Consider the following 15,894-nt stretch of genomic DNA (forward strand, 5'->3'; position numbering starts at 1 on the left):
CATTGCATCCGTGCTATGCTGTGAATTTAATACATAAGGAAGTAGGTCAAACCTGCTTAAACTCATTTCACTCAAGATCTCTGCTACCCATTGCTGTGAAAAAAAGTAGCAGGATGGCAATTACCAGAAAGCTGTCAATCCATTCAGATACATTATTCCCATTCAAACAAAAAAAATGCTGTTATGGAAAACGCTAAAATCAAACTCCAATAAAAAGTTATTTATTGGTCTGTTTCAGAAACATCACAAAATAAAGCTAAAAACCAAAATGCTCCAAAATTAAAACATTAGATGAAATCATCTTTTGCAACACTTTACAAATTTATTAAAAGTCCAGTAGTACAAATAATCCAGGCTGCAGATTGTCAAAAAAAAACAAACTCAAACTGAAATCCAGATTTAAAAGACATGTCCCTAACATATCTCTGAAAAACAAATCACAGAAACATTTATTGGCAATTGATCACTTGTCCATAAAGCACATTTATTCACTTCTATCTTCATCTGAACTAGGGGATGAATCACAGTTTGAGTTTTGCTCTTTCTCGTGGTTCCGATTTTTTGTTCTGCTGTTTGACTTCTTAATTTTGTCATCATGTTCACATAATCTGCTTCTAAATGCAGACTTTTCTTCAGATATTTTGCTTTTACTACTCCCCCTTTTTCTCTTCAAGCTTGGACTACTACTTTTTTCCTTTTTATTCCTATCTTCATCTTCTTTCAGACTCTCAGAGCTGCTGCTATGATCCCTTCCCTGGCTTTTTGGTTTTTCACCCTCCCTGCTGTGTATTATTTTCCCATTTGAATTTTGATTTTCAGAATTCTTTAAATCTTTCTCCTTATTTGGATTATCTCCTGAATGTTTAGACTTTTGCTCCTTCTTTGAATTATCATACCTATCTTTCTCAGGGGTTCTTCTGTCTTTGCTTTTTGAACGTCCCCTCTTTTTCTGTTCTCTATCTCTGTCCCTGCGTGCTTCTTTGCTCTGACTTCTATCCCTTTCCTTACTTTTGGATTTTGCTCTTTTTTCTTGATCTTTACTCTTGCCCTGTTCCTCGTCATTACTGTTGGATTTAATCCAGTTTTCCTTACGTTTTTGTTCCCTGCCTCTGCTTCTTGAGTTTGCATGCTTTTCTCCTTCTCTACTTCTGTCTTTTACTCTATCTCTACTCCTCGACTTGTCTCGACGTCCTCTTTCCTTACTTTTACTTTTATGCCGATCTTTACTTCTGGATTTGGCCCTTTTCCCTCTATATTTGTCTTTACTCTGTTCTCGACTTCTGGATCTTGATTTGGCCCTTCTATCCCGTTCCCTGCTTTTACTTCTTTCTCTACTTTTAGATTTCGATTTGGCCCGTTTTGCTCTCTCTCTGCTCTTACTCTGTTTACGATCTTTACTTCTGGATTTCGATCTGACTCGTTTTCTTCTCTCTCTATTCTTACTCCGTTCTCGATCTCTGCTTCTTGATTTGGCTTCTTTACCCCTCCCTTTGCTGTTACTTTGTTCTCGATCCCTACTCCTTGAATTGGTCTCTTCTCCCTTCCCTTTGTTGTTATTCTGTTCCCGTTCCCTACTTCTGGATTGTGACTTGGCTCGTTTCTCCCAGGCTTTATTGTTAATCTCCCCTGGATCGCGTGTGCTGGATTTTGACTTGGCTTGTTTCTCCCCCTCTTTTCCGTTACTTTGCTCCCGTTCTTTACTCCTGGATTTTGACTTGACTTGTTTCTCCAACACTTTATCATTATTCTGTTCTCGGTCCCTACTTCTAGATTTTGACTTGGTTTGTTTCTCCAACTCTTTGCTATTGTTCTGTTCTCGATCCTTACTTCGAGACTTGGACCGTTTCCCCTTCTCTTTACTGCTACTCTTTTCTCGATCGTGAGTTCTAGATTTTGACTTTGCACATTTTCCTCTCTCTTTACTTCTACTCTGTTCTCTGCTTTGAGATTTTTCACGTCTTCCCTGCTCTTTAGTTGATTTAACAGGTTTATCCCGCTCTTTGCCCTTTGCATGCTCCCTATCTTTGCTTCTTGAATTTGCTCTCTTTTCTTTGTTTGGTTTCTGCTCTCTGTCCCTGATTCTAGTTTTGTCATGTTTTTCCTTATCTTTGCTTCTGCTTTGATTTCTTTCTTTACTCCTTGATCTATTTCTCTTTTTAGGTTTGCTTTTGTCAGATTTGTCATCTCTGTTTGTTTTCTTCAGTTCTCTTTCTTTACTTTTAGATCGATGACTCCTCCCAGTCTCTCGTTCAGTTTTTTTATCCCTTTCTTTGCTCCTTTTCGGACTATCCAATATGTCTGGCTTGTAGTCTGAAGATATTCGCTCTCTCCCTCTGTCTGGGCTTCTATTGTTGTGGTTCTCTTTCTTTTCATTCACTTCACCCCTTTAAGCAGCAGTTGGAGAGGAAAGAAAAGAATTAGCAACAGCAAAACTTACAGAATTAAAGCAAAATACCGCAGAAGTTGGAAATTTGAAATGAAAATAGCAAATGCAAGAAATACACAGGTAAGGCAGCATCTGGGCAGAGAAAAACAAGCTAATCTTTCATCACAACAGTTAAATGGAAAAATCGTCAGCCTGACACATTAATTACTTCACTCCGAATAGATGCTGTCAGATCTGAAAATCTCTGGCATTTTCTGTTTTTACTTAAATATATATTTGAATTTGGAGTTGATACTTAATATTTACTGCATATGGAAGAGCTTTTACTTCATTTTAGCACTTGAATTGGCAATAAAAAAATCATAAGAACACGCAGGAACAGTATGGATGAAATGCTAAACAGGAAGAAAATAATGGCTCTGATAGCAGGTTGCAGCTAGTCTGCATGGATGCTACAATTACATATACCTACAAAATGCATTTTTGAAAGGGACAAAGAGCAGTTAAATTTCCTATCTCTTATGGCTAGATACTATCAACGGCTCAGATTGTTTTTCTGATTTTGAAGAATTAACAAATGCAAGCAATTCCTGAGATTTCAGGTGATAGAAAATAAATTGAAAACACAAATGGACCAAGCTACAGCAAGCTTACAACAAACTTCGTAAGCCATTTATATAAAAAAATTATCAAACTAAGTCAAGAGGAGATAAAATAGACACATTGTTTATAAACTTCTATCCCAATTTATGATTATCCTGATATTAACTAATTCAGAACACACTGTCATACATAAAATAAACGTAATTATTTCTTCATACAAATTGAACAATATAATCCCATACTCATTATTAGGCATAGTAATTTATTTATTTAGCAACTTCACTTAGATATTTTCAAATTCTGCACAAGAAATTATTTAGATGAAAATGCATCAATACATCCCATAAAGCAAAACTTGATAATTTGCTTTCAACCTTGTGCTTCAAATCCAGTTTAAAACACTAACAATTTGCAGCAAATCCATACTTACTAGAATAATACAAGGATAAACAACTTTAAAATGCCTTCAATAGTCCTTTTAAGTACTTCCTAATTAGCATAAAGCTACACTTGATTTTCAGCAGGAAACTTCATTACTCAAAAACAATAACCTAGTAAGCTAAAAAAAAGCATTCGAAAGGGAAAGATCTTGCCTGCCCTACCTCTTGTTTTCCTTTGTGAAGAACTGACAATTCAAATGGTTGTGGAAATCCTGCACGACTTTGTATCTTACCTTCCAAAATGCGGATGACTAAATTCCACATTAAAGGTCTTTAGTTATGATAAAAATTGAAGGACAATGCTAAAATCCTCGAAATGAATAAGAAATTACTCAAAAAAACACATGGTTTTGACTTTTGCAAACAGGGTATGTACTTAATGTTAAATATGATTCTGCAGTTTGACAATATCTTCTAAATAATCCAGAGTGACTAAGAATTACACTAAACCAATTTAAGGTTGTTAGTTGGGCTCACAATGTGTCACCCTTGCTTGTACTCGAAGCTAAATATATTAATATAGGGGGCCTTGTTCTTTGCAGTTTTAAGGACATGTACACACAATGCTCCTGTTTCAACTTAGTGTGTGTGTTGGCCATTTTCTGGTTCAGTCCTAATGGTAATGCCTTGGCCAAAGTCAAGTTGCCTTGTTTAAATTTAAACAAAGTTTGGCAGTTAACCGTCAGCCATCATCTAACTGGATGCATTCTCCCTAACAACACCTCAGTAATCACAGTCAACTTGCCAACCAACAGCACTGATCTCAGACAGTATAAAATGTCATTTCCCTTCATTTTCATAATTCTGTAAATGTCCTGATGAATGCAAGACTTCAGGCTTCACAAAATGTGACTTTTCTCAGCAATACTAAAATCCTTTACTATTAAATGACTCAATACTTAGGTGTTAAGAAAGGTGTGTGGAATGGTGCGGCTATTCAAGATGATTTAAGACAGATGAATTGATTCCCTTATCTGTAATGAACTTGTGCAACATTAAATATTTCATGAAACAGTGAAGGATATACAGGTTGGCTATTCTTTATCTGCATGCGAGAAAACCGAAAATACCTAAAAACTGAAGGTTTCTTCAAACAGGCCTACAAGTGAGGTTTTTTCACCATCATTCCAAGCTTAGCATGTCTACTGCATGGTTTGAGCCTACTGGAAAAAACTTCACTTTTAGGTCTGTTCTGGCCAAGCCTAGTTTTCTTCCAAAGGGCACCGAGCAGATCTAACTACAGAAGTGTGGCAACAAATGGAGACAAAGAATAGTAAGTGCAGAGATAATGAAAGAAAATAAAGGTTACAAATACCATCAAGTTTTTCATAAAAGAAAATGTAAACCCATTCCCCAACAGACTAGGGGAAGTACAACTTCAAGACTTAAATTGTGTTTTTCATCATCTGATGATCAGCAAAAGATCTTAGAGGGTAAGGTAAGCGTACGTTAAAATCGAAAATACCATTCAACCGAGAAGCACCGAACCTAAGGTTTTTGGACAAAGGATCCCGGAACTGGAATTTGTTTTGATTTAAAAGTATTCAAAATCAAAAACAAATCAAGAATGAAAGTTAACAAAAGACAAAGATATACAGTACTGGGGCAAACAACAGAGTTCTTTTTATTTAAAAAATTCCAAAAATGTTCACTGGCAATATTCCTACATGCTCTAATTGGTACGTCCTGTTTGATTTGGACACATTTAAAAGCTTATTTGAGTGTTAATAGTTATCTACCTGATTGGATCAAATAATTTTATATGAACTGTTGTGTTGAAATATGTGGTGTGCAGACAGGGCAGCTTGTTGATTTTTTGATTCTAAAACAGTTACTGCGTATCCTGAATATCAGGAGGAAGCATAGACCACTGCTGCAACATGGGTTTAAAGAAGACCGGCAGTTACATTGTACTTGGCAAATGATATGTTAAGGTTTGATGGATGAGTCTTTTATATCCTTCTGCGTATAAAAGAACCAATCCTTCCATGACTTATATTTGAAAGAATGCTGAATTCAAATTAAACTCAGGTGAAGAGGTGCCTTTATAAAGCTCTGGTTATGCCCCATTTGGAGTACTGTGTCCAGTTTTTGTCCCCACACCTCAGGAAGGACATACTGGCACTGGAGCGTGTCCAGCGGAGATTCACACAGATGATCCCTGGAACGATTGGTCTAACATACGAGGAACGGCTGAGGATCCTGGGATTATATTCATTGGAGTTTAGAAGATTAAGGGGAGACTTGAGAGAGTGGTGGGCCTGTGGAATTCATTGCCGCAGAGTGCAGTGGAGGCCAGGACGCTAAATGTCTTCAAGGCAGGGATTGATAGATTCTTGATGTCATGAGAAATTAAGGGCTACGGGAAGAATGCGGGTAAGTGGAGTTGAAATGTCCATCAGCCATGATTGAATAGCAGAGTGGACTCGATGGGCCGAATGGCCTTACTTCCACTCCTATGTCTTATGGTCTTAAATCAAATTCCCACCAAAAAAAGGCTCATCAAGGAAATTAACGTCACATTGTAAATCATAATAGACTGCTATTGCACATGTGCCCAAACTTAAAGCTCATCAAATATTCCAAAGGCATTCACCATCGAAGTATCAAGTGAACTGGCTGAACTAATCCTCAATAACAGCAAGCAGTGCAAGAAAAATATCACTGATCTGATGAAAGGAGGTTTGAATTAATTGTAGCGGCCCCGAAGGTCAAATTGCTATCTTGTTACAACGAGTGGATTTTTGAAATTGTGACAGGGACAGCGACTCATTACAAGATGTCTGGCGTTGGGGAACAGTGGTTTATTGCAACGTATATATATCGTGGCATAATTAGGATAAGGGCTATTTACAATATCATTATGATTCCATTATGACAATGGGGTATGGAAGATGCGTCTATAGCAAATCAATTGGAGCATCATATTTAAAAGATTCCAAATTAAACGAATTAATTTGTCTGCTTAGTGTTTTTTTTCACATCTGTGGTCTCTTAGAACATAAGATCTAGGAGCAGGAGTAGGCCGTCCGGCCCTGCTCTGCCACTCAGTAAGATCATTGCTAATCTTTTTTGTGGACTCATTATCTCTGCACTTACTATTCTTTGTCTTCATTTGTTGCCACACTTATCCACATTTTCGCCATATCCCTTAATTCCTTTATTTTTCAATCAAGTATCTACCTCAGCTTTAAAAGCAACAATTGAAGTCATGACAACTACTTCCCTGGGCAAGGAATCCCATAGATTAACAACCCTCTGGGTGAAGACATTCCTTCTCAGTTCAGTTCTAAATCTACTCCCTCTAATCTTGAGGCCATGCCCTCTTGTCCTAGTCTCATCTACCAGTGGAAACATCCTATCTATTCCCATTTTATCGATTCCCTTCATAATTTTATGTTTCTCTTAGATCCCCCGACATCTTCTGGATTCCAATGATCTCAGTCTATTCAGTCTCTCCTCATAAAGCCAACCCCCTCAACTCCAGAATCAACCTAGTGAACCCCATCTGCACACTCTCCAGTGCCAGTACATCCTTTCTTAAGTAAGGAGACCAATCTGCACACAGTACTCCAGGTGGGCCTCACCAGCACCTTGTATAGCTGTAACATTGCCTCTGTGTTTTAACTCAGCCCCTTTAGCAATGAAGAACAAAATTCCATTTGCCTTCCTAATTACTTGTTGCACCTGCAGACCAACTTTCTGTGATTCATGCACAAGGACACCCAGGTCCCTCTGCAAATCAGCATGCTGCAAATTTTTACCATTCAAGTAATAATCTATTTTGCTGTTACTCCAACCAAAATGTATGACTTCACATTTACAACATTGTATTCCACCTGCCAGACTTTTGCCCACTCACTCGATGTATCGATGTTCCTCTGCACAGTCCTCTACACATTTTGCTCTGCCACTCATCTTAGTGTCACTGGCAAATTTTTACACTGTATATGTAGTCCCCCAACTCCAAATCATGTATATAAATTGTAAATAATTGTGGTCCCAACACCGATCTCTGAGGCATACCACTAGTCACTGACCGTCAGCCAGAATATTTATTTATTTGCTTCCTGTCAGTCAACCAATCCTCCAACACTTTAATACTCGACCCCTAACACCACTGCACTTGTGCAGCGCAGTCTCATTTGCAGCACCTTGTTAAAGGCCTTTTGGAAATCTGGGTACACCACATTCACTGAGTTACCATTGTCCACCTTGCTTGAAATGTCTTCATAGAATTCCAAAAGATTTGTGAAGCATGACCTGCCCTTCATGAACCCATGCTGCGACTACACAATAGGACATTTTCTTTTGAGGTGCCCTGCTATTTCTTCCTTGATAATAGACTCAAGCACTTCCCCGCTACAGAGGTTAAGCTCACTGGTCTATAATTCCTCAACTTTTGTCTCCTTCCCTTTTTAAACAGTGGCATCACATTTGTTATTTTCCAATCTGCTGGGACTGCCCCAGAGTCCAGCTAATTTTGGAAAATTACTGCTAGGCCACCTGCTATTTCTCCCACCATCTCTTTCAGTGACCTGGGATGCATTCCATCAGAGCCAGATGTATCTATCCTTAGCTCCATTAGCTTACCCAACACTAATTCTTCCATAATAATAATTGCTTTCAGGTCTTCACCTACTTTCATTTCTTACTGGCATGTTATTAGTATTCTCCACTGTGAAGACTGATGCAAAGTACTTGTTCAATGCCTCAGCCATTTCATCATATCCCATAACTAACTGTCCCTTCTCATCCTCTAAAGGACCAACATTTACTTTAGCCACTCTTAGTTTTATATATTCATAGAAGCTTTTGCTATCTGTCTTTATATTCTGTGCTGGATTTTTCTCATGTTCCATCTTACTTTTCTTTATACCTATTTTTGTGGCTCTCTTCTTATGGTCCTTCCTTCTCGCCGGAATATACTTTTGCTGAGCACTTTGAAAAATTTCTTTGAAGGTCCTCCAGTGCTTGCCAACTGCCGCACCATAAAGTCCCGGTTTCCAGTCTGCTTTAGCCAGGATCTCCCTCATTCTATCATAGTCCCCCTTATTCAAGCATAGGACCCTAGTATTGGATTTTATCTTCACATTACCCAGCTGTATTTAAATTTAACCATACACCTTCCAAGAGAATCCCTGACTATGAGGTCATTAATTATTCCTGTCTCGTTACATAGGACCAGATCTAGGATAGCTTGCTTCCTCGTCGGTTCCATTACATGCTGCTCAAGAAAGCCATCATGGATACACACAACAAACTCCTCTTCAAGGCTACCCTGACCGAGCTGCTTCGACCAATCTACATGCAGATTAAAAAAGAAAACCCCACATCATCTGATAATGAAGTTGCTGAGAATAAGTAAGCAGCTTCTGAAAAGTCAAAATGCAATCCATGAGAATATCTCAAAGAGCCCTTACAAAAAAAAGTTGACACCTGGTAGAGAAAGACTTTTCTGATAAATAATTTTCATAATTGGGTTGAATAAGAGTTTTGGGAGGAAGCTAGGAGTGTCATTCACTTATTACATCTAGTTAAAAAAAGACTAAAACAACATTTCTGCATCAGTTACTCCAGTGGCCAGAAATTGAGATTTTGATAGAGAAGCATGAAGCAAGAGCAGAGCTCATCAACTTTAATGTAAGTATAAGTTGCTCAGCAATAGTAATAGGCTCTTGAACAAGAACAGAGTATTCCAGCTTCATCAAAACTCTCAGAATCACAAATTCACTTAAGCAAATTAATTTTACAGGATGCCAAACATTTGAATAAACATGAAATTAAATTTTTTGATACACAGATATGCTACTATAAGAGTACAGCCTCAATGTTCTTTCATTTCCATTCACAATAGATGGTAGTTTCCATAAGCAGAACCATATTTCCAATAATGTAAAACAGTCCTCCACATACCATGACTGTGTACTTACCTCAGACTCAAATGAGCTGCACTCCATGGACGCCTATCAACAAAGAATTGGAGAAATACCACAAAACCAGACAGTGATGTTCAGCTAATACCATTAAACTTATTTGCAAGGAAATAATTGCACAGAAACAAAGAAAGACTATCTGTGACAACAGTTCAATAATTAAATGATCTATAATAAACGAATAAAGCTGGAATCTCATCAGTTCACAAAGGAATTCTATACAGAGACCTGATTAGTGTAGATAACCATTCAATGCTCCTCCCAACATTGTAATTTGGGATTGGAGGCGGGCAGAGACAAAAGTGGGAAAAAGGGGCCACCAGCCTTTGTACTGTCAAAACAGGTATCAATGTACTGAAACAAAAACAATCATTTGGGAAAGCAAACACAGCATAATCAATTCCACCATTCAAGCAGCTAAGAGTACAAAAACATAATTCCACATTTCATTTGTTTTTGAAACTTGCCTTACATATCAAAATTCTCCCACCTAAAGAGCCAACTGGATTCTGTTAATTTCCATGCAACAACTAAAAAACCTAAAAGGAATTTTTGATGTAATTAATGTGAAAATAGATGCAGGAATTCCCGCTGGAAAACCATCGACTATCTAATTCCCAGAGGATTATAATAATCCTTATACTTTGGCATTACCTCTTTCACCACGAAGTTAATGGAACACGTACATCTACTTTGTCATCTTCTGAAAGTCACAAAGCTTTGATATATCCAACGATACTAAATGAATTTTGCAGCCAGTAAGTACCCAGAAAAAAGCTAATACTTCAAAGACCCATACAAATTTCAAGAGATATCGAGTCTATAAATTAAATGGGATACTTAAAATACTCTTATCTGGAGACAATACAGATCACTGAGTAGCTTTGTGACACTTACTTGTCTCCTTTGATCCATCGTTCTCCACTTGAAACCCTCATTCTTTGTGCTCGTTGCATCTCCTGTCTCCAGTGTGGGGGAGTTTCACTGCGCCGAAATCGATCTCTGGACCGAGACCTTGATCTTGAAGGTGTTCGATAGCGCTGCGCAAGACCATGTTTAGAATGCATAAATATGTGAATCCCAATTAATGTATTTATGTAACATCATTCACAATCTCAATGCTCAAATTACTCTACAACCAATGATTCGGAGATGCCGGTGTTGGGCTGAATTGTACAAAGTTAAAAATCACACAACACCAGGTTATAGTCCAACAGGTTTAATTGGAAGCACTACTCCTTCATCAGTGGTTGTGGAGGACACAATTGTAAGACACAAAATTTATAGCAAAAGTTTACAGTGTGATGTAACTGAAATTATACATTGAAAAATACCTGGATTGTTTGTTGAGTCTTTCACCTGTTTGAATACCATGATAGTTCCACTTCTTTCATGTGTAAATCACAAAACCTTTTTTTAAAAAGTTACATTCTCAGATTAACTGTAACAATTGGTGTTAGCCAGATAATATGTTGAAGGTGTTAGTTCCTTGTGTTCTCTGTCTGAGCCATAATGTTTAGACTGATTCTAATCTAAAACGTGTGTTAACAGAGTCTTACATGAATTCATGCAGTTTTTGAGCAAAGAACAATGTAATTCTGCAAGTACAAATTCACCCTACAAACGTATATGTATATGTGTGCATGTGGGTGTGTGTCTGTCTGTCTGGGGTGGGGGGTTGTGAGGGTGAGAGAGAGTGTATATATGTGAGTGTAGAGTGTCTTACATCTGTGACGGGGTGCATGTGAAAGTGTGGGAGTGTGTGTGTCTGTAGGAGTGTGGGTATGTGTGTGTGCGTGTCTGGGGTGGGGGGTTATGAATGTCTGTGAGAGAGTATATATGTGTGTGCGTGAGTATAGAGAGGTCTAAGTCTGTGAGAGGATGCATGTGAGAGTGTGTGCGTGTGTGTAGGAGTATGCGTGTATAGTGCAATGGTGGTCACCTGTAGTGTGACATGAACCCAAAGTCCCGGTTGGGGCCCTCCCTATGGGTACGGAACTTAGCTATCAGCCTCTGCGCTGCCACTTTTCACTGCTGCCTGTCCCGAAGTCCGCCTTGGAGGATAGTCACCCAAAGGTCCGAGGTCGAATATCTTGGACCACTGGGAGGTAACACTCTTGTCTGTCGATTGTTGTGCAGTGCCCATTCATCCGTTGCCGTAGCCTCTGCTCGGTTTCCCCAATGTACCATGCCTCAGGGCATCCTTGCCTGCAAAGTATAAGATAGATAACGTTGGCTGAGTCGCATGAGTACCTGCCACGTACATGGTGGGTGGTATCCCCACGTGTAATGGTGGTATCCATGTCCACACTCTGACACGTCTTGCAGTGCCTACCGTGACAGGGTTGTATGGAGTTGTCCTGAAAGCCAGGCAGTTTGCTATGAACAATGATCTGTTTGAGGTTTTGCGGTTGTTTAAAGGCAAGCAGTGGAGGTGTGGGGAAGACCATGGTGAGATGCTCATCCTCATTGATAATGCGTTGCAGGTCACAAAGCACATGGTGTAGTTTTTCAGCTCCTGGGAAGTACTGGATAACAAAAGGTACCCTGTCGCTTGTAGCAAGTGTCTGTCTCCTGAGGAGGTCATTACGGTTCCTTGTTGTGGCACGTCAGAACTAGCGGTCGATGAGTTGAGTATTGTACCCCATATTTATGAGGGAATGCATGAGTACTTCCAGGTGCCCATCACGTTCCTCCTCATCTGAATAGATCCGGTGTACGCACAGGACTTGTCCATAGGGGACAGCTGTTTTAATATATTTTGGGTGGATGCTGGAGAAGTGTAGCATTGTGAGGTTGTCTGTGGGTTTCCGGTAGAGTGTGGTGCTGAGGTGTCCATGCTTGATGGAGATGCATGTGTCCAAGAATGAGACAGATAGCCGAGAGTAGTCCATGGTGAGTTTGATGGTGGAATGAAACTTGTTGATATCACTGTGTAGTTTTATCAGTGACCTGCAACACATTATCAATGAGGATGAGCACCTCGCCAAGACCTTCCCCACACCTCCACTACTTGCCTTTAAACAACTGCCAAACCTCAAACAGATCATTGTTCACAGCAAGCTGCCCGGCTTTCAGGACAACTCCATACAACCCTGTCACGGTAGGCACTGCAAGACGTGTCAAGAGTATGGACATGGAAACCACCATTACAGGTGGGGACACCTCCTACCATGTACATGGCAGGTACTCATGTATCTCAGCCAACGTTGTCTATCTTATATGTTGCAAGCAAGGATGCCCTGAGGCATGGTACATTGGGGAAACCGAGCAAAGGCTACGGCAACGGATGAATAGGCACTGCACAACAATCAACAGGCAGGAGTGTCCCCTCCCAGTTTGAGAACACTTCAGCGGTCCAAGATATTTGACCTCAGATCTTCAGGTGACCATCCTCCAAGGTGGACTTCGGGACAGGTAGCAGCGAAAAGTGGCCGAGCAGAGGCTGATAGCTAAGTTCCGTACCCATAGGGAGGGCCTCAACTGGGACCTTGGGTTCATGTCACACTACAGGTGACTACCATTGCACTACACACACGCACACAGACCCTTACAGACATACTCCCACACGCACCCCCTCACAGACTTAAGACACTACACTCGCATACACACATGTATACACTCTCTCTCACACTCACAACCCCCCACCCCAGACAGACAGACACACACACACATATATACGTTTGTGGGGCGAATTTGTACTTGCAGAGTTACATTGTACTTTGCTCAAAAACTGCATGAATTCATGTAAGACTCTGTTAACTCACTTTTTAGATTAGAATCAGTCTAAACATTATGGCACAGACAGAGAACCCGGGGGCTAACACCTTCAACATATTGCCTGGCTAACACCAATTGTTACAGTTAACCTGAGAATGTAACTTTTAAAAAAAATTTTTGTGATTTACACATGAAAGAAGTGAAACTATCATGGTATTCGAACAGATGAAAGACTCAACAAACTATCAAGGTATTTTTCAATGTATAATTTCAGTTACATCACACTGTAAACTTTTGCTATAAATTCTGTATCTTACAATTGTGTCCTCCACAACCACCTGATGAAGGAGCGTCGCTCCGAAAGCTAGTGCTTCCAATTAAACCTGTTGGATTATAACCTGGTGTTGTGTGATTTTTAACTTTGTAAAACCAATGAATTAGTCTTCAGGTGCAATCAGTGATGTAAGAAAACATGGCAGCAGGTTGCATATCACAAGGTCCCATAATTACTTGTTTAACTTGTTTTAGTAATGATATTGAAGTGAACTCTACTCTTCAAACATGACCATGAGAGCTTTTACATCCATTTCACGAACAGATTCAGTTTAAATGATTGCTCCCAAGGACATCACTCCCTTTGTACTCAGCTGTCAGTCCAGTTCTAAAGTATCAAATGGAACTTGATTAAGAGTTGAGAACTTATTCACTTAATCAACCCTGCCACTTATACCAAATTAAAATTCTAATTTCTTTCTATCAACAGCTTTAAGGGAAACAAATATAGTTCCAAAAAACATTTACTTACCCGTGGTCCTCTTCCTTTAATTTTTCGCCCTGACCTGGTTACTAGGAGTCTTCTTTGATATGTAGACATTTGGGAATTTGATACATTGCTGTTCAAGATAAAGACTATTATTCTACAACAATATTTACTCATACTTGCTTGATTGAACAAAGAGTCACTGTTAACATTTATGTTATTGTAATGCTAGTGGGATTATTGAGGTAGGGATCATTGATGCTGAAGTAGAATTATAAAGCTAATATAGGTCACTGAGGGCAAGCAGAACTTTGTGCCAAGGCAAGTAAAGGTTTGGATGTGTTCAAGTTCACAGAAGGTGAAGAATACGTAGTCAGCCACGAGAACAATGCAACTATGAACTGTTTAAAATGTTATCATGTTAACATAAATACAGTGCGTTAGCTTTACAATTTCAGTGATATTATTTATTTCTTAGGAAAACAAACATAGGTATTTATACAGTATTGCTATTTCCCCCCCCATAATCAAACACTATCTTGGTCCTTTTTGCAAGATGGGTCCATGGACCTTCATTGAAGAAGAACACAGATCTAATTAGACAATGCTCTTCTCTTCAGTCACAGTTGTTTCAGTTTAGAGCTGATTAATTAGCTCTTTGAAGCTCTGCACTAACATAAAATTGCTCTCCAGATACAAGCCACACGGGCGACACTTTGGGGTGCTGGTCAAATGGAAATTGCTGAAAACTCTCAGCAAGTCTGGCAGCATCTGTGGACAGAAGGCAGGGTGAACATCAGAATAGTTCTGAAGCATGGTCACTGGACTCAGAACGTTAACTCTGCTTTCCCTGCACAGATCCTGCCAGACCTGCTGAGTTTTCCCAGCAATTTCTGTTTGTGTTTCTGATTTCCAATATCCGCAGTTTTTTGTTTATTTGTTGATCAAATGGTTTGCTTTGATGTGGACAGCGTTAAGTTTCTGGAAGAACACTTGTGCAGGTAAGTAAAGAATTTAATGACAGTGTCCTAACTTGTGCATTGTAGATCATGGACAAACTCTTGGAACGTGAATTACTTGCTGCAGAATGTCTAGCAGTAGCCTAGATACATAGCAAATGGTTAGAACTTAGAATACACTGTTGGAGAGTGCAGTGGAGGCAGACACAATCACTTTTCAAATTGGAATAAGATAAGCACTTGGAGAGAAGAAAAAATGCTGGATTACTGGGAAAGGGAAACAAAGTAGAATGAACTGAGCTGTTCTTGCAGAGAAATGGCATCAATACAATGAACCAGCCAGCTTCCTTCTGTGCTATAAACATGTTATTCGAGTATTGCTGAGAAAACACACATTGTGTCATACCTTTTCATCTTACGCACATCAGAACAAGTTGCAAGAAATAACTATGTAACTAAAAGATAACATTTAAAAGAGTGATGGAAAAGGATAGACCAGATCTAAAATTTGAAGTTCTAAATTGAAGAAAGGCCAATTTTGACGGTATTAGGCAAGAACTTTCAAAAGCTGATTGGGGACAGATGTTCGCAGGTAAAGATACAGCTGGAAAGTGGGAAGCCTTCAGAAATGAGATAACAAGAATCTAGAGAAAGTATATTCCTGTCAGGGTGAAAGGGAAGGCTGGTAGGTATAGGGAATGCTGGATGACTAAAGAAATTGAGGGTTTGGTTAAGAAAAAGAAGGAAGCATATGTATGGTATACACAGAATAGATCAAGTGAATCCTTAGAGTATAAAGGAAGTAGGAGTATACTTGAGAGGGAAATCAGGACGGCAAAACGGGGACATGAGATAGCTTTGGCAAATAGAATTAAGGAGAATCCAAAGGGTTTTTACAAATATATTAAGGACAAAAGGGTAACTAGGGAGAGAATAGGGCTCCTCAAAGATCAGCAAGGTGGCCTTTGTGTGGAGCCACAGAAAATGGGGGAGATACTAAATGAATATTTTGCATCAGTATTTACTGTGGAAAAGGATATAGAAGATATCGACAGTGGGAAAATAGATGGTGACATCTTGCAAAATGTCC

The 15,894-nt window shown here is 39.3% G+C and overlaps 1 protein-coding gene across 5 annotated transcripts in view; it reads right to left on the reverse strand.

Moving 5' to 3' along the window:
- Window positions 1–287: 287 nt before the first annotated feature.
- The window catches only part of ppig (peptidylprolyl isomerase G (cyclophilin G)), a 46,863-nt gene continuing 31,256 nt past the window's right edge, over window positions 288–15,894 (reverse strand). For all 5 annotated transcript variants that reach the window (XM_060827281.1, XM_060827282.1, XM_060827278.1 and 2 more), the window contains 3 exons: window positions 13,891–13,978; window positions 10,263–10,405; window positions 288–2,384 (listed from right to left, as the gene is read on the reverse strand). In XM_060827281.1, the coding sequence (XP_060683264.1) occupies window positions 485–2,384; window positions 10,263–10,405; window positions 13,891–13,978 (2,131 nt within the window). In that variant the 3' untranslated portion in view covers window positions 288–484. The remainder of the gene's footprint in view (window positions 2,385–10,262; window positions 10,406–13,890; window positions 13,979–15,894) is intronic.

The sequence above is a fragment of the Hemiscyllium ocellatum genome, chromosome 7, assembly GCF_020745735.1.
Source record: "Hemiscyllium ocellatum isolate sHemOce1 chromosome 7, sHemOce1.pat.X.cur, whole genome shotgun sequence".
NCBI classification, from domain to species: Eukaryota; Metazoa; Chordata; class Chondrichthyes; order Orectolobiformes; family Hemiscylliidae; genus Hemiscyllium; species Hemiscyllium ocellatum.